The sequence below is a fragment of the Empidonax traillii genome, unplaced genomic scaffold (genome assembly GCF_003031625.1).
Source record: "Empidonax traillii isolate 1590-97213 ecotype Southwest subspecies unplaced genomic scaffold, ASM303162v1 scaffold447:size986111, whole genome shotgun sequence".
NCBI classification, from domain to species: domain Eukaryota; kingdom Metazoa; phylum Chordata; class Aves; order Passeriformes; family Tyrannidae; genus Empidonax; species Empidonax traillii.
The window spans coordinates 652,376-671,674 of record NW_020955640.1 but is presented as its reverse complement, the minus strand read 5'-3'; the positions used below and the strand labels follow the sequence as shown (position 1 = coordinate 671,674).

General features: G+C 38.1%; 1 protein-coding gene across 3 annotated transcripts in view; it reads left to right on the top strand.

Annotated features, from left to right (window-relative positions):
• The window catches only part of PLXNB2 (plexin B2), a 256,734-nt gene extending 237,700 nt beyond the window's left edge, over window positions 1-19,034 (top strand). For all 3 annotated transcript variants that reach the window (XM_027894893.1, XM_027894891.1, XM_027894892.1), the window contains 9 exons: window positions 989-1,089; window positions 2,324-2,408; window positions 7,944-8,098; window positions 9,738-9,898; window positions 10,466-10,613; window positions 11,112-11,176; window positions 11,878-11,953; window positions 14,280-14,354; window positions 17,136-19,034. In XM_027894893.1, coding sequence (XP_027750694.1) covers window positions 989-1,089; window positions 2,324-2,408; window positions 7,944-8,098; window positions 9,738-9,898; window positions 10,466-10,613; window positions 11,112-11,176; window positions 11,878-11,953; window positions 14,280-14,354; window positions 17,136-17,240 — 971 coding nt within the window. In that variant the 3' untranslated portion in view covers window positions 17,241-19,034. The remainder of the gene's footprint in view (window positions 1-988; window positions 1,090-2,323; window positions 2,409-7,943; window positions 8,099-9,737; window positions 9,899-10,465; window positions 10,614-11,111; window positions 11,177-11,877; window positions 11,954-14,279; window positions 14,355-17,135) is intronic.
• The last annotated feature ends 265 nt before the right edge of the window (window positions 19,035-19,299 follow it).

The following is a 19,299-nucleotide window of genomic DNA, read 5'->3' as shown; positions in this document are numbered from 1 at the left end:
ATACTATATTGAACAGTGAGACGTGATTTTATAGTTTCTCAAAAAATGCCTGTAAGAGCATTTATTGCTTGGATTTGATTTGATTTGGTTTGTATTTTCTTTAAAAAAAAAAATTGTATTCGTGTTCAGCTGAATGCAAAAACACAGCATTTTGCAGCAATCTTAATATGCCTTAAAAATGAATGCCTTCTTACAGAGTTATTTTTCCTGACTCTTAAAGTTTTGGTATACTGTCATTAGTGTGCAAAGAGCCTGTTAATGACTGTTAGCACAAATGTATTCGTGTCTGACAGAGTCAGTATCTCAGGTACTAATTAATGTGATAATGACAGCATGGATAATTAACTGATGGAGAAGTAATGATGCAATTTCAGAAACTGGTACTGATTTTTAGTTGCCTTTATGATGGTTATTCAAAAGAATTATAACTTACAGGAACTGCACTTTCAGTAGATGATGAACAACCTAGCTTCTGAAAATCATCCTCCTTGAAGGCTTTCAAAATAACTGTTCTCGAGAAAAAAAAAGAAATGGTGTTACTTAAAAAGGCCTAATTATCTCATAATAAAAACCCCAATTAATAGCGTTTTTTCAATATCTTCATTACTGCGCTAATCTGAAAGTAGAAGATGGAATTCTTGCTCTTCAGAAAATCCTAGCAAAATCCCTAAAAATGTGTTTTCTATTCCATGAAGTCCTACTCTGTTCCTGGACTGATAGCAGATCTTATATATTTATAGTATTCTATGCAAAGGAATTTTGTTTTTTGTGGAAAATAATCAGAAGTCATATGCACGGTTAGGAATAGTTCAAGCAAACTTCTGTAATAAAGACCAAAGGATTAAGCTATAAAACCCACATATTTGGGCATATGCTAAATTACTTCTCTCAGTGTTCTACAGTGTGTCAGTGAGTCTGTAAAACAGTCTTCGATTAGTTATTTTTGCATTGTTAAAAACTGTTTTTTCTCACTTTTATTACCCCTTAGAGTGGCGTCCAGGTTCTACTGCACAGATCCTCTCAGACTTGGATTTAACATCCCAAAGAGACGGCAGATGGAAACGAATCAACACATTAATGCATTATAATGTAAGGTGTTTCAAAACAGTTGTTTGCGCCTGTTAACTGTTCTCTAGTAACAAATAAAATCTTTATTTGTTTTAAGAGAAACTTCAGTGCTACATACAGGTTGCCCAGATAAGTTGTGGGTGCCCCATCCCTGGAATTGTTCAAGGCTAGGATGGATGGGGCTTTGAGCAATTAGATCTACTGGATGGTGTCCCCGCCTGTGGCAGGGGAGTTGGAACTAGATGATCTTTAATGTCCCTTCCAACCCAAACCATTCTATGATTCTGTGATAAAGAATCAAAAGACAAACACAGGGCTTGAGTCTAGGCAGTAAAACCTTCAGAGTGTGAAAGGCTGGGTCTAGACATGTTGCCTAAATATCTTACATGAAAACACACCACCTAAATGCCGCCACTTTGATTTCCTCATCATTGCAGTATACAAATCTAAACTCCTCTTTGAACATTCAAAAGCTCCTTTTGCTGGGTCTCATATCCAACTTTTCTCTCCTCTACCACTTCCTACCCCTGAGAATTGTCTCTGTTGTTGCTGTGCTGCTGAATAGATTTTGGGTTGGTCTGGTTTGTTCAACAGCCCAGTTAGGAGAGCAGATGCTGATGGTTTTGTACTGTCTGTCTTAGGTTTCACACTGTGCACTCTACCACGCACTTGCAATCCACTTATCTTTTCTTTGTATGCTATTTATTGCCTTCTAACAACAGATACTCTGATTAGAAAAGAGAAAATTTGGTTGGTTTTTCCGTCAGAAAACCGACAGGTCTATTCTTCATCATAAACCCCATTTTTGTACAAAGGGCACCCACACCAGATTGAGGAGCCACTTAAGCCTTGGACATGCTCCTAATATTTCAGTAATCTCATAGGACATGTTGATGGGATCTCTCATTAAAGGAGGGGGAGGGAGTCTGTTCTGAATTTGCCCAAGGAGGTGGTGGATTCTCCATCCCTAGAGGGATTTAAGAAGAGACTGGATGTGGCAGTTAGTGCCATAGTCTAGTAACTGTGGTGGTAGTGGATCAAGGGTTGGACTTGATGATCTCAGAGGTCCTTTCCAACTGATTCTATGATTCTATGAATTGCAGTCAGTTGCCCAAGAAGGCTTTTAAAGGGCAGCTTTTATCATAGGTCTTGATTCACTGCAAAAGATTAGAGAAACTGCAGTTTATGATTTAAGAAAGAGGTTCAGTAGTGCATGCTTCTTCCGAAGAACATCTCTGTGTTTGTATTTTCAAAGGTCCGAGATGGTGCCACACTCATCTTATCAAAAATGGGAATTTCCCAGCAGCCAGAGGATAATCAACAAGATGTCCCAGGGGAAAGTAAGTATCTTGTGGCTTCCAAGAAAGAGTGATGCTGCTGTCTTGATCTTGTTTATCAAGCAATTATGTGGAAATAGATATTCCCCACCAGACTCTTCAGGGTTTATTTGTTGTGTGTTACCCACTGTACACTTGCAATAGTTTTCTTTGCCCTCATTGTAGAAACCTTAAATACTGAGGCTTTACCCATAATTTCTCTGAGTCCATACCCCAACTTAATAGAAAGCAATCTTATTAAACATTTCCTTGCATATTTTGGTTTTTAATCACACTTTTATAGTACACTTTTATAGATATAGTACATTTATAGTTAAACTGTATGTTTCCTCTTCCCAGAGCTTAATCCCTTTTGTCTTTCATTCATCCTTTACTCACTTTCCTCTTCAAATTTCTTTCACTTCTTATTAGACTGAGAATTAAATGCAGTGTTCTTGATAAACCACCGTACAGACTAGCTCCCCTCTCTGTGATATAATGGATCTGATGCAATTTTTTAATTGCATTTCTTACAACTATGTTCCCATGCCTTTGTCCATTCATATTTTGCATCTCTCTCCCTTTGAGTGATGTTTCATCAGCTATGCTAGATTGTTTTTTCCAGGGCTTTTTGGTTGGGTTCATTCATTCCACACATTTTATCTCTTTAGATGCAGTGTTTTTCACAATTCCTTTGTTCTTTTTGAGGTTTGCAATCCATTTTAAGTTAGTGTCAGGAATTTCCTCATAATGTTTCTTCTTTTTCACTTCACTAATGCAGCTGTTGTATAGTTCTTGCTGACTGCTACAGTATGCTGGACTTCTCAACACAGAAGACAACCTGTTAGCTCACAATCAATCTTTTAAAGCTTTTGCTTTTACATGTTAGTGTTCCGTCTAGACCAATTTTCTATATTTCAGAATCTTTTGAGACACAATATCCATTACAACGTTAAATGCACTCAGATTTTTATGGAAATATTTACTTGTGAATTTATGTTCTTTGTCACATGTGTTTCCTTTACAGATTTCAGATGTGCAGTTTCTTTGTTTTTTTTTATCTTTATATTCAACTATTTTACAGAAAGCAGAGGTTAGATTTATGGAACAATAGTTGTTGAGATCATTCTTCCTCCTATGAACTTGTTTGATATCCTTTTCTGTCTAGCGCTGATCGTAAAAGCCATTGCTTTACCTAGTAGTTTCATTCCTTTAAACAGATATATATAATGATCTTAGATTTAATAGGTTTCAAAGGCTGGGGAGTCAAACAGTTGGAAATAATATGCCAGAAATGTACATTTTTCAAAAAGATGGGTTTCAGCTGATAGCTTTGACACATATCACTATTTAGCAGAAATGTGCAGACTTTCATTTCATTTGTTTTGAGTGTTGGATGGAAAATTAAGACAGGCAGAATTACTTACTGTTTACTTGTTACTCTATCCTTCTGGGTTCTTTCTATTGAGACTTTTTCCAGCAGAAAGAAGAGTCTTCTAATTATCATGTCTAAACTTCTGCTGCTGTCTCTCACTCCTTTACTGCAAATGCCTGGCACAACTGGCCAAGCAGTGACTGTTCTATCACAGCAGGTGCCAAACCAGCATGTTAACTTAAAAAGCCATCCAGTCCAATATAGAGGGTGGTGGAGTGCAGCCAGGCAAGGAGCTGATTCTTAGTCCCTGTTCAGTTTTGTTGAACTGATGGCTGAGGCCATAGTCACCTCCCCTCTAAAGAAGTAGGGTGGACCATGAATGGAGTCTGGTGGTGCCCATAATTGTTTTGTTTTCTTAACAGAGAACAGTGGTCAGTCTTCTGTTCCGGACTCCCAGTCTTCACCCTCCTCACCCCTCTACCCTTGTGGCAGGAAGTAGAGGACCAAATCACATGTTTTTCTTTTTTTGTTGGGCTAGGTTTTTTTCTTTCCTCCTTCTCTACAATTATATCATTAGATATGATTCAGTATGACGATGCTCTTTGAACAAACATGATCAGCACTCCATATAACACACATATATACACACATATAACTAAGGGGAATTCCTTAGTTATATGTGTGGCATACCAAGTTATAAAGGAAAAGCAGACTTCTGGAGACAGGGGTGTCACACAAGGTCTCTTGTACACAAGAGAAAAGTTGAAGAAAATTCAGATCCCCAGTATCAAGTATCAACACTTTCCACCATATTTCTTCTCCACACCCCGTCTTGCACCATAGTGGTGTACAACTTTGGAATGACAGTGTTTCGTGCCAGTCTACCCTATTTTCTTTAGCACCAAAGGGTCCCCAGAGTTATCTGGTGCCAACTTGTTCTCTTGAAAAGCTATAAAATGTTACAAAGATGGTGCAAAGTGAGAGCCTGCCGTGACAGTGATTTGTGAGACACTGCGTATAAAAAGGAGAGGAGAGGATCAGAGGCTTCCCCTCCCACACATACATTTTTATATGACACAGAGATTTACAGGGTTGGAATAAACAGAAATCCTATCCTGACTCTGTGAATGAGGCTTGTGATGAAGTGGATTTCCTTTTCTTCAGAGTCTCATTAACTTGCACCTTTTGCATTGAGAAGTGTCAGCTGAAGCCATTGACTGTCAGCCAAAGTAGGAGGTTTTGCACAGAAAGAAAATGTAAAACCATGTTCAGAGATATTGCTCTAAAACCTGGCATGGCTTCCATGCTGCTTTTAATTCACAGATTATAACATGAAGACACTAGAAGCTGGAGGTTGTGACAAATTAAATGCAGCATCTTTTGCTTCTGGAGACAATAAACTCAATTACTAATTTGCATCAAGATGGAGAATGGTTTCAGTGATTTTGTACTAGTATTTCTGTACTGAGCTATAAACCAATACAACACATTCTGTTCTTCTGGGTGTTTTCTCTGGGTTTTGGTTTGGTTTCTTTTTTTTTTTTTTACTTTTTAATTCTGAATGAAAAGAGACACAAGGTTGCAGATCAGAAATACCAATTAGCAGATCCATGAGGGCAGCCCTTCCTTGACCTGCATGGAGCAGTATTCATGGGGTGGAGGAGACTGGAAGGAAGATAATTTGCTTCAGGTCACACAAGGGGAAATGGGCTGCATTGCCTGTCACAATCTCATTTGCCTTCACCATGTTTACATCATGGTTCATACCACTATAATTAGTCATCACAGCCTATATTTGCCATTAACCCTTCCCTGTCTCCCCACAAATTATTTTATATTGGCCAAAGAATGCCCAAGAGCCAAGACAAATTGTTCAGGGGGGAGCATGGGACCCACTGAGCACAATCTTTTCCCTGCTTAGAGCTTGATGCATAGTATGGTGACAAATAAGGAGATGTTTTCCCTATCTTTTATTTTCTTCACTTCCTACTTTTCCATTGGGGAAAATATTATCTCACAGAAATGTTATTTTCTCTTAGCAACCATAATGCTGACATATTTTGTTGCCCCATGTTCTGAATTTCTCTTCCTCTGTCTTCCTGCTATTTATAGCAATGAACTGGGACCTTTGTGTTGCAAAAGTTCATCTGTTTGAGCTGTAGTCTCTTAATCCTTACTTTCCAAAGAAATTACTGCTATTCCCCTAGTAGCCAATTCTGCTGTTGCTAAACAAACACAGAACAAATTAACCTGCATGTAAGAGCCAGTAATCTCAGTGGAAACCCCTCTAGCTGTTTCCTCCTCTCTCCAAAGTTATATGGGCCATATACCATCAGGAGAGCAAAGAGAGGATAAATTCCTTTGAATCAAAGGAGGAAGCAGAAGTGTACCAAACAACTGACATAAGACTGGAAAATAGTTTCTGCTCTAACTGTGTGATTTGATCTGTTAATTTATAAAAGTAAATAACAGGGATTGCAAAAGAAATTCCAGACTTCAGGCCCAGCAGCAGTTCTTACTGTACTAGCAGGTGATTGCCATGAATGGTATCAATTGCAAAATCACAGCTGCTCCAAAATAAAGTGATTGCTTTTATTTCTTTCTGGCTTCATTCACATGAACTTCCAAGTTGAATTAAGGACCCTCAAAGGACAATGTGATTTAATATGGGGTTTATATTTTTCTCTACCTTGTTAAAAAGAAGTAGAGGTCCCAGAAGACTGCATAGCTAATGCTTTTGATGAGGATATATGAAGTATATTCAGGCAAAAGTGTTGCCTTAGCCAGATTACGCAAAAGTGTTATTTTCCCCTACAATGTAAAATATTGAACACACATGAAAGCTTGGAAATTCAATGTAGCTGTGGAGGAACTTAGTTAATAAACTACAATGGTCAAAATTAATGCAAATAGAAACTGATATTTTGTGCTGTAACTGGGATTCAGTTATGTTAGAGATGTTCATTAAGGAATAAAACTTAGCAGTAATGCAACATAATTTGTGCAGTGGGGCTGAATCACATTTTTTATGGGAAAAATAGCTTTCATATTTTTAAGACATCAATGATTTTAAATGTACTGGTTCAATGACTCCCACTGGAAAAGCACCATTGATTTTAGGGACTGTGCAAAATAGATACAAAAGTTTGGGATTTTAAGGAAGAACAGACAAAACCAGGGGATTTAAAAGTAAGTTTGTGTCACAGAAACTCTTTTCAAGGAATATTAATTGCAAGTTAAAATAATTGTATCATCTCTTTTAAAAGTCTTTATAACAAAATATTCTCAAGCATAGAGTTTGTCTGAATAATAATGTTGATGCTGAAATGCAAAACTCTCTTTATCTGCTCTGTGATCATTGAACTAAGCTCAGGGACCAGATGCATGGCCAAGCCACAGATATCATAGTGAGGCACTGTAATCAGAGGAGTGTCATTAGCATCCAAGTGCTTACTCCTGATTCTGCTATATGGTAACAATTGATATGAATCTCTCTCTCTGGTTTCAATAATGAATACTGACCCCCCAAAAATTGAAAATCTTATTATAATGGATATGAATTTGCTGCATTCATTACCTCTGGCTGCTGGAGTTCATGTCATCTCAGTGAAGGGATGCATTTTTCCTCCTCTCTGCTACAAAGTCAAGTGGTGCTGGTCAAATGCTGATAAAAGAAGATTTGAACTGAGGTTTGAACCGTGCTTTGACCTCAGCAGTTAGGGTAAAGGTGTGAATTGCAATGGTATTACCTAGAAAAAAAGCTTTTACCTGAAGAAATCTGCAAATGGTATTTCTGTGGCTGTGGGGTCAGACCTAGCTGAATTTCTACAACTTGGTCATGTCTCCAAGAATTCACAACGAGTAGAGTACTTCAGTGTGTGGACCTCAAAAAATACACATAATGTGCTTACATGACCAAACAGAAGCTTCGTTATTGTGTGATTCCTTCCTCTCCCTTGAGTCTTGACAAAAGCAAGCTTTTTCAGCTATGTATTGTTGAACATTTAGTACTTATGTTGTTTATGTTGGACAGCAACAGAGTAATCTAGATCCTTTTGGCAAAAGTACATGTATGTTAAGGGTAGGAAACAATTACCTTACATATACATATGTATATGAATATTTTTTTGTTGCTGTTTTGCATGTGGGGTGGTTTTTGTAATTATTGCAATTACTGTTTCTAGGGCACGCACTCCTGGAAGATGAAAATAAGGTCTGGCATCTAGTCCGGCCAGTAGATGAAATGGATGAAGGTAAATCAAAGCGGGGCAGTGTGAAAGAAAAAGAGAGGACCAAAGCTATTACAGAAATCTACCTGACAAGACTTCTTTCTGTGAAGGTAGGACTCAGATGTGCTATGGCTACACCTTATTTATATAGATTTTGAAGTACAACTGAAGAAAATGATACAACTATTAGTCATTCATTTGGCTACAATTTTGAATATGTGTCATGTCCATACAAGTTGGTGTTCAAGCTTTCAAGTGATTAATATGCCCTGAGGAACATTACTGGGAAAGAGATAAAGTACAATGCCTGATCAAAGCTGAAAGCCATTATTATGCAATTGTTAAATAAGGATTTTCCTTGCTAAACAAAGATGGATATTCTACTCTGTGTCAACTGTATAGATAATATTTTGTTGGATTTTCTTTTGAACTGAATGCTTTATAAACACCTACAGAGCTTTTTATTTCCCTGTTCTTGTGTGTGATCAGCTCTGCAGTACAACCTGGAAAAATAAAGTTTCCAAATAATAATAGTCCTTTCAGTGTATTTTTGGTACCTATACTGCAGGAGGGATCATAAGCAAAATAATTTTGTGAAGCATTCCTCCGTAGAGAAAGAATTTAGAATAATGTGTATAATGACCCTAAAGCCAAGATCATAATGCAAATGGGGGATGGTCTGGCTCCAGCTAAGGCCACTTGACTAAATATGAAAATGGATGTGAAGGAAAGTCTGTATATAAGTGACATAGACTCAGGACAAAGAGCTAGCAAGATGTTTACATACCCTTTTTCTTTTTAATAACTCCTGTACAGCCACTGCTTTTCTATTTCCAATAGCCAGTTTATAGATTATTACCAGTCTGGAACTTTGCTGACTCATACAGAGCTGGTGAGGTGTTATGGCTGGGATCACAACTACACCTACAACCTAAGGACTGTCAATGTATCCTTATTGACAGAAGAACAGCTTAGGGCTCCTTACCATCTGGGTCCCTCCCCTGTTTGGAGGCTGGCAGCTGGAGTGATGGTGGTAAAGAGAATGCAGACCTTCAAAAGTGTCAGCCAACCAGCTGAATTGTGATGAACTGTATGTGGTCTCATCAGAGTCATCTCTAAAACAAATGGATTTTCTCTGAGGTCACAGTCTCTAAGGTCCAGGCAGATGCAGGAATCCAACTAAGCACACAACCCTCCTGGTTCACTTCACTCCTTGGGCTTGGTGGAGCCCATGGAGCTGAGTCAGACTGGGTGTCTGATAAGACCCAAGTGCTTGCCCTCAAACAAAAAATTAAATGTTCACTGGCACTTTTTCCTCTCAGTCTCTTTCTAAAAATTGCCTGATGTTCTGGTGTCAGAGTGACTGGAGGTAAGAAGCTGCAAAACCGTTAAAAAGTGGCTAAATATTATTTGATGTGCACAATGACCCTGAAGTGTAAATGTAACAACCAGTTCCTGCTGCTCCTGTCAAGCAGAAGGCACACCTTTCTGTCCAAACTACAGGATATTAGGTGAAGTCACAACTTTTCAGTCTAGAACATAAAATTGTGCTCTAGGTCTTTACTGTGTTAGCAGTTTACAAAGTCACTGCACTAAGAAGTTGCTTGCTTTTTGTCACTTAGCACTCAGGATGAAGGCCATCAGTGACAGCAACTGGATAATGGGCTCTTATTGTCAATAGGAATAAAAGATGGCACTGAGTTCAGCTTGTAACACAAATGTAATTGATTTTTTAAAATTTGGTTTTAGGGGACACTTCAGCAGTTTGTAGATGACTTCTTTCATAGTGTGCTCAACTCGAACCATGTGGTCCCTCCAGCTGTGAAGTACTTCTTTGACTTTCTTGATGAGCAAGCAGAAAAACATGACATCAAGGATGAAGATACCATTCATATCTGGAAAACAAACAGGTATCATATGAACAGTCATACTTGTATTGCAGAGAAGTGAGAGTGTAATTTCTAGGTAGATACTAGCACTCTTACTGGAAGTAAATTTCATTTACAATCCTCAGAACCATTTTAATTGAGATAATATGTTTGTGTGATCAAAAGGATTCCCTGTAAGCCTAGAAGCTGCAAAAAATGAAACCAGATTACGTATGGGATTGTCACTGGCAGATTTACTGCTTTTTACTTTTTCTCTTTCCTCAGATAAGAGGAACGCAAGAGGCAAGTGAGCCTGCCAAATCACAAAATCTAATACACACTTGGTAGTTTCTCTGTCCACAGACATCTTCTCTTGCTATTCTGAGGCACTCAAGATTCTTCTCGTATGAGTTTTTCTGTGAGAGATATAAAGACTTGATTTTCAGATATGGAAAGCAGACAAGCTTGTATAAATGTTGAAATACAAAATTAAGCATCACTGTTGTGACGAGAATAAAATGCCAAGCCTGTACTTTATTTCACGTGATTTGCTTGTTGTAAAACATTTATTGTGTAAAAATGATTATTTATCTTTCCCTTGCTTTGCAGCCTGCCTCTTAGATTCTGGGTAAACATACTGAAAAATCCCCACTTCATCTTTGATGTACATGTTCACGAAGTAGTGGATGCTTCCTTGTCAGTCATTGCACAGACTTTCATGGATGCTTGCACAAGAACAGAGCACAAATTAAGCAGAGTAAGTGATTTGCATTCTACATCCTGACTATTCTCATGCCTGACAAGACAAAGGGCATCCTCATAAACAATACCCATTCTCTGAGGAGATACAACCTTGATCATTTCTTTTTAGTTTTGTATAAAGTTAGCATTTTGCCACTTAGCAGGTTGGTGAACATGTCAGTGTTACTGTGTAGTCTGCAAATTGATATTTAGATAAACGGAAAAATATCAACTGCTTTTATAAAAAGCATTTTTAAGAATTGATTATTTCAGGTCCACTAATAATTTAGTATCATATTGCATTGATACATTTATAAAACTCAGCAGTAATAAATACCATGTGTAAACTTCATCTTTTTATGTCAAATAAGCCCACCAATGTTAATAAGTATCCAAATGTTAATATCTATAAAGCTTAAGTGTATAAGAATATAAAGGTTTAAGTTCTTGACTTCTTTTGCTTCCTAGAAATGTTCCTAACTCAACAAAGTTTCTCTGTGTTATAATTTTTCAGGATTCTCCAAGTAATAAATTACTTTATGCAAAAGAAATCTCTAACTATAAGAAAATGGTGGAAGAGTAAGTATAGACTCTTTTCGTGCTTATTCAGTTGTTAGGATTTTAAGACTGTGTAAGAGGAAAAGTGAATGCTGAGATAGTCAAAGTCAGATGTCAAATATTAAAAATTTTACACCCAAATGTTAAAACATTCCCTTGGTGGTGGCATTGGCAGGGTTGAAATGGAGCTCCACTATGACCCAATGCATGTTCTTGTCTGTATAGACATATGAGTAGATTTATTCAGGAGAAAATATGATGCTGTTTTCCACAGTGGTAGTTGTTACCCATGCAATTTGTCTAAAAAAATGTTGCACTTCCATAACTCAGTAGATATCAAATCCTGAAAACATTTTCACAAACACATTTTTTCTATTCTGTCTCTGACTTTATTCATTTACTAATTGGTAATTCTGTTAATATTGTGGAAGATCTGCCACAGAACAAAACTCTTGCCAGTTTTAAGATCTAAAATAATCATAATCCGCAATTATAGATTTCTTTCCTGTGGCATGTCCTTGTTCAATTAGGTATGATTTTTGCAAAGGTAGTAATGATTGTTGGAAGGCAGAATTACTAAAGGAATCATTGGTCTGTTGTGGTAGAGCATCTCCTACATTATTAGGAAGCATGTTTAAAATATTTCCAAAATTGGAAAACAGAATTACCAGAAACCCACATTGTGTTTCACCTAATTGAAAGTCTTTTTTCGTCTCTTGCAGTTACTACAAAGGTATTCGTCAGATGGTGCCAGTGAGTGACCAAGACATGAATACCCATCTAGCAGAGATTTCTAGGGTAAGAATAAATTCCATTTACTTGTAATGAAATTGAAACCAAGTGTAGCTCTATTTTATTCTATTATTTTATTCTCTCTCAACAAGTAGGTGTTTTGTATGTACAAAAATCAAATGAGTTATTTCATAAATCTCTGACATACTTCTATTTGGTGCAGTCATGCCTGTTAGCCATTTGAAATGTTGATTATTGAATGGAACGAAGAATGGTTTTCATCATTAATCTATCTGAGTGATGCATGGGCCAGAGCAAAGGGTTTGGATTTTTCACATCCACTGTGGGAAAATTGTAGCACTCTAGAACTGTGTTTTCTCTCCCCAGCATATAGAGGATTTTTAGCATGGATTGTACTAATAATGAGTAGTGACTGAATTCACAGTGCCACCACAGCAGGGAGCCCCTGGTGGTCTAGTGGTTAAGGACATGGCGCTGTAACCACCGAGGCCCGGGTTCGATTCCCAGTCAGGGCCCCTCCCCGGGCAGATGGAGCTCGTTAGCCCTGTAAGGCAATCCATCTACGTCCTGAGGACCTCGCTGCCACCGTCCAAGTGTGCTTGGCCCCGGCAGATGAACCTCAGGATTAAAGGGTGGGCTCAGTTCCACACACACTGTGTCTCACCTAAAAAAATCCAATGCGCAGGCTGGAAGGTGTAAAAACCTTCCCCGGTTCTTCGTTCACGAAGACTGGCCATTACCACAGCAAAAATAAGATTCCAAAAATGAAATATGGGGCATTAAATATAGCTATTTTAGGGCTGTCTATACAGGGGAAATACTTCTGCTTTATGCTACATGTGAGCAGCTCACCATGTGCTTGCTCAGTGACACTTCTTTTTGCATTATAGGTTATTTGGGTTACCTCTCATGGAGAAGAGCAGAGGGGGGTGGTTGCTCTCTGGGGCTCTGTTTGGAAAGCAGTGGAGCAAAGACATTACAAAACCTGCTTCAGTCTTGCCTTGAAAGAGCCTGTCTGCTCTGCAGCTTAGCTTAGCTAGAGCAGGCTCTTGCCTTCAAAGCACTGTATTTAACTTGGAGAACCAGGAGTCCCTCACCAGTCTTGAAAGATGTTGTTTAGCTTGAGCAAGGAGACAGTGTATTTACTGACTGGTTTGCTCATTTGCTTAATTTAGTTGAAGAGTTCTAGTGTAAGGAGGATGTTTGGGGAATTTTTGGCGGTTTGTTTATTTCAGTGCCCTTAGGACCTAACATTTTGCAGCTCAACATCCTCATGAGAGCATTTCTATTTTCAGTCATTCACTACAAAACTCATCTTCAGTGACATTTCATTTTCCACTTCACTTTATTTATTACATAAATTGAGAGGTATATAAAATTAAAACATTTGGTGATTAAAAATAAATACAGTATGTTTAAATGTTGCAGAATATGTTGTTCCTTCACCTTTTCATTATAAATTATGATAAAAATTAATATGGAAGGAGTGATTGAACATTGCAAATTTTGACCAGCTCTAAAAGTGACTTTTATAGAGCAAGGAAAGATGAATGTTTCTCTGCTGCTTTATCCCTTGGGTAATCATTTATGCCAGTAGCAATATTTTGCAATTCTTCATTTTCTTAACTAACTTAATAGACTAAAGGCACAGCTAGAGACTTGAACCTTACATGTTTGAATGAAGAACATCTGTTTAGACAGTTAGAGCACATTCACTAAATAAGTTAAATGGGGGAGGAGGGGGTGGAAAGACAAGGTAATGGAAGTGTTATTTCCTGCTTCATTTAAATTCCTTTCTCCCTCTTTCTGTCTCTCTCCAATACCCCCCCCCGCCACCACCCTTTCCATCTTCATGATTCAGGTGGCTTTTTCCAAACATATAATGCACTCACGATCTTGATGAGTTATACCTTTGCTATAGTGAGGTGTGAATAATTTCCAGGATATAAAAAGAGACGGAGAAAGAAATTCAAACAACCATGACTCTGTCGGAACCAATGCTTAATATCTCAGCAATATGTAGACTGTACTGAGTAAATGCTTTAGCTATACATACCCATGCTGCTAACAGATGTTTGAGCTGTAGTCTGTGGTTTGACATTAAGCATTCAAAATATTTTCCACCTCCAATGTTAGAATTGTGGGCAGGCTCAAAAAATACCAGTGGGAAAGTCTTAATCAGAAAATCACCAAACAGAAGTTTTCTCATTCCTCTTTTTGGCCCCAAGTGTCATTTAACAAAAGTTACATGATTCAGAGCTTGCATTTGGAAATCTTGTCGGTCTTATCCAACAGTTGTGCATGTGCATAGTTTTCAGCTATCTGTGATCCTATTTTGACATGTTTGCTGCCTGCTTGTGTTGTTTAACAGGCACATACCGATTCTTTAAACACGCTTGTGGCTTTGCACCAACTCTACCAGTACACTAACAAATACTATGATGAGGTAAGTTACACCTTTGTTTTCCTGTCTTAATATCAGTGAGAAAATGTTATGAAGGCTAACGTTAGTCTGAAGAAGAAACTCCTGGAGTTCCCTGAGTAGTCAGGTAAAAGCAATGCTAAAGAGAAAGCTCTAACCTTGCAGTTATATGCCTTGCTTGGCAATTACGCTGGTCAAGGGAATGTCCTTATGAATGAGCGATTTCATTATGGGCTATCTGGTTTTGCTAGGGATAGTTTAATGGATAGTTTAACAAGATCTGAAAGAGAAATAATTTAAAAATAATTTTTCTTCAGATCTACCATCCTAATTAGGACGTAAGAATGTCACTGAGCAAAAATTAGTTATCAGATTTTATATGAGGTTTGTGAATGAAGTACCCGCCTAAGGTAAACCAAAGTAGAGTAACTGTTGAATATAGCCTGATTCAAAAGCAGGCTCACAGACTCAGCTCTAAAAGTTTCTTAGGTTTTTCACACCCTGTGGAAAGGGGGACAAAGAATATCCCAGTGTAGCTGGACTGTGGCTATGGCTCTCCAAACTTAATCTGAAAACAAAAAGAGAGAAGGAAACTTTTATTCAAAGGTTTCCATGGAAATGAATGCCTCCAGAAAACCCTCAGAATTAAATCAAAGCAAGTAAGAACAGATGCCGAATCAAAAAGAAGTACAGCACATGTGAGCTCTATTCAGTTAGTCTTGCACCTCAGCACAATTCATGTTTTCACTTACATTTAGCGCTACAGACAGTGATTCTCCTCCTTCAGTGCAGCTGCTTTAGACAGGAGCAGCCAGCCTGTCACAGCTTTTAAACAGATGTAAGCAGGGAAAATCAAATCACCCTGAGAAGTCTTGCAATGACAGTCAGTGGGGGAAGTGGACAGACCAATGCAGACCAACCCAATGGCATTTGGTTCCCTGGCCACTCATCCCCAGCGCTGACCAAGCTCACTTTCAGTGCCTTCCTGAGTGTGTCTGCAGTCTGACCACTTAGAGAAACACTCAGGGACCCCAGGTGGCAGATGAACTGTAAATCCCTGATTCATCCACACCTCCAAGTCCCTGCTTCCACTCATGGTTTCACTTTTGGTGGCAGGCACAAGTGGAGTTGCCAGCCTGGAGGACTCCATCACTGGCAGACCAGCACAACCCAGTGCGTAGCTGCAGCTCTTCCCTTCCACGTACCTCACTGTTTAACAACAAGGTGCATTTGATGAAAAGGCTGCTAATTCAGAGTTATGGAGATAATCTGTCAAGAACCATTCAGTAAAATTAATTGAGCTTATTTATTTTCCACGAAAATGTTTTAATTTGCATAAATTGGAACATTTTGCAGCTGCCCTTGTCTTTATTACTGACGCGGTGGTTCCCAGCATGTGCTGTACCTTCTGCATCTCTGCAGGGCTTGACAATGACTAAGTGGGTACATTCTAATTGTCCGCATTTTTACGAAGGATATATTCACCAGCAGAGATAATCATGAATTATTTAGTCTAGATTTGAGGAGTTACAGCTAAATGCAATTGTTTAAATTAAGGGAACAATATCAAATTAAATTAGGCCTAGTTTAAATACTGCAGTAAGTGTTTATTAACTCTGTCTTGTAAAAATATTTTCACACTTTAAAAACAAATCCATTAAAATAATTATTTCTAAACAAATTTGCTCCTGTGTTTGAAGCACAAATGCTGCACCAGCCCTTCAAAGTGAAATTATTGGCTAGATTAATACTGACTGCAATAATCTCCATTGTCAGTGATGTTCAAGGAGTAATAAAAACCACAGGTAGTGACAGGTAAACTCTACTTCTCCAGTCCATGTACTTGCAAATTTATATAGTATTTAAACAGTGCTGAAGGTTTCTCCTTGATAACACTGTCTGACTTACGTTAATAAAGCCAGTGCTAGAAAAGAAATGGTTTTATCATGTAACATATTCTTCTAATGGAGAAATCTAGTAGTCGGTGGGAAAGTTTTCCTAAAGGATGGTGGAAATTAAAACCTTTCGAAACCTTTTGAAATGGATCTTGGGAAGCCCTAAAAAACTCTATTTGAAGAAAAACCTTCTCATAACAGCTGACCTTTACTAGCTTTTGTTTTCAAATCCCTTGTGTCTTAAGAGTCATACTCTCTTATATATATTCTGTACAGCAGAGACTGTAGGATGCTGGGGGCTCCCCAGACGAGCTCTTTGCTTTTCTGAACTACGTGGTGCTAGGCCAGTCTTGGCATTTCTTGGTGGGAGCCAAAGGGGAGCTGCCGACAGCTCCCTGATGCTCTGGTCAGGCAGTTTTATTCCTCATATTGCCGACAGACACAAGAGACCTTGCATTGCCCTGCTGTATGCCTGTGCATGGACCACCCAGGAGCTTCTCATAACTAAAGCTCAGGGGGTCAGGGTTTAATTACTGCTGGTAAATGACCCTTAAGCTTTGTAGGGTGCACTGTAAGTAAAAGCACTGTTTCTTAAATAGCTCTAAGGAAATTTTTCACCCTGCCTGCTCTGTCTTCGAATGTAATATTTCACAAGATAATGTACTACCTATTAATTTGGTTGTATCCCAACATACTGGGAAACATTACAACAACTTAGATAAAGTAACAGAGACAATCATTTTTACTACCTTTGTTTAAATTTGAACACAGGGCCTACTAGATGGACTTTGGTACAGGGTGAATGCAAAAGACTCTTTACAACCAAAATAGTATCAAACACTTAGTCTGGGAACTATGTCATATATTTTCAGCTAAATTATTCTAAACATTCTCTGTTTATATCTTCCAGATTATAAATGCACTTGAAGAGGATCCAGCTGCACAAAAAATGCAGCTTGCCTTCCGTTTACAGCAAATAGCAGCTGCGCTAGAGAATAAAGTGACTGACCTTTGACTCAAAAGCCGCAATAAAGAAATCTGATCTGAAGATGTTCAAATTCATTCTTCCTGTTAAGGAAATAATGTTCTATTTTTTAATGTATAATTACAACTTTAAATGAAAAATTTCATGGTTTTTTGATAGCAGAGGTGTAATGTAAAGAATTTTTACTGTAAATTATGCTTCTAATTAAAAGCTGTGTTGTGTGTAAATGAATCTTCTGTGGGAAAGAGAGTCCTTTGGCTGGGGGCAGGGTGGGGGGTGGAAGAAGGAAAACCTATAGTTCATATGATTTAGTAGAATCTGAGACATCAGCATTTAGGATTCATTATGCAAGTAAATTCAATACTATAGCATCCTTTCTACCTTAAGCAATATTTGTACTAGGAAAACAATAACATACTCAGAGACACATGCAATATCCCCTTTTATTTTGATAACTGGAAACTGACTTCCATAGAGCTCTAAAACTTAGGCTGTGCTCATAACAAACATCATGAACAACGTGTTTGATTTCTCCGCAAGATCTAAAAATGGGATTTGCTACCACACATGGTTCTAAATTATTTTTGTCCATGGTGATGCACAGTATTGCACCCACCACAGTTGGTTGTGACGGAAATCAGAGTAATGTCAGTGTAGGAGGGTTCTACTGATGAAGTCTCATTTGGTTCAGAAATCACTGCAAAGAAGGAATTAGTCCTTAAAACTTTAAAACTCTTTGTTATTATTGTGAGTTTTATGATATATGCTAATGTGCCTTACTTGTACTAATTCTGTGAATCTGATGAATGGTTTTGTAAAAAGAAGCAGATCAGAAAAAGAAGTATTTATGTGCTATTGAATGACTTTTGTGTGAAAAACATGACCAGCAGAATGCTTGTAATTAGCTGCTTGCCGAGAGTGTGCTGTTTAACATGATTTGATTATGTATAATATCCTATTTTAGAATGGTTCTGACGATTTTTTATTTGAATCTTGGAACTGTCCTAGAAATACCATCACTTGTTTTTATTGTATCTGTGATGTAAAATACTAGTATGATATTGGAAAAATCATATACCCATCTATTGAAAACCACTCGGTCAGTTTTGAGCCTTGGAATGCTGCATTTGATTGAATACACACTATAACCCATAGCCAAGAAAACTGAAATAACTTGTCAGAAAGTGTGTGTTTACGATATAGGTAAGCTTCATACAAATCAAAAAGTTAGGTACGTCTTCTTAAATTGCTGTATTGCACATCAGAGAACTTTATTTCTCTTGGTCTCGCGAGTTTTTGGCAGTAAAGTAGCATTTTAATGAAGTGCTGCCGTCTGTACTCCTTCGTTCATTGTCCTGCCAAGCACCCAGACTCTGCTGACTCTCAGCAAGCTAATGCAGTGTCTGCTGCCTGCTCTCCCTGCCTGGTAGGTTGTCACACACTGACTTTTACTGTCTGTTGATATTTTTATTTTTTTCCTCCCATTTTGAAAATTTCCAAGTATTTGTCAGTGGGCCTTTTCTTCAGTTTCTGAAAATCAAAAGCCTCACCAGAACTGGTTTCCTGCCCAAAAGGCTGGGAGTGTTTTTTGTTTGTTTGTTTTGTACTCAATTTCTTGCATCTGTCTATAATAATTCCTGAAACTGCCTGGGCTGTAAGTTATTTTACACTCTTTAGTACTGAGGTACATGGTTTCTACAGAAAGATGCTTTGCCAGCTACTCTTTCATCAACAAAAGCATCCTAATTTCATGGCTAATCTGTTTCTTTGTCATTATTTGTAAATCCTGTTAATTGTAAATCAAATACAATGTTGTTTTTTCCACCAAGTGTCACTGCATCTTTACTGAAGCTGGGGGGATGGGTTTTGAAAGAGGTTTGTAATGCTTCCTCGGGGGGTGATGGAGCAGCAGCGCCCATCCGTCTGTGGTTGGTAATGGAGGAGCACAGCACTTGCTGCAGATGGTGTGCCTGACATCATGCCCTTTTTATCGGCATTTGCTCTGAAAAATGAGAGTACTCTGGAGAAGCAAGGATGTAGTGCAACATCCCATAGTGAGGTCTTCTTGCCTGATGAAAATCCATCTTGG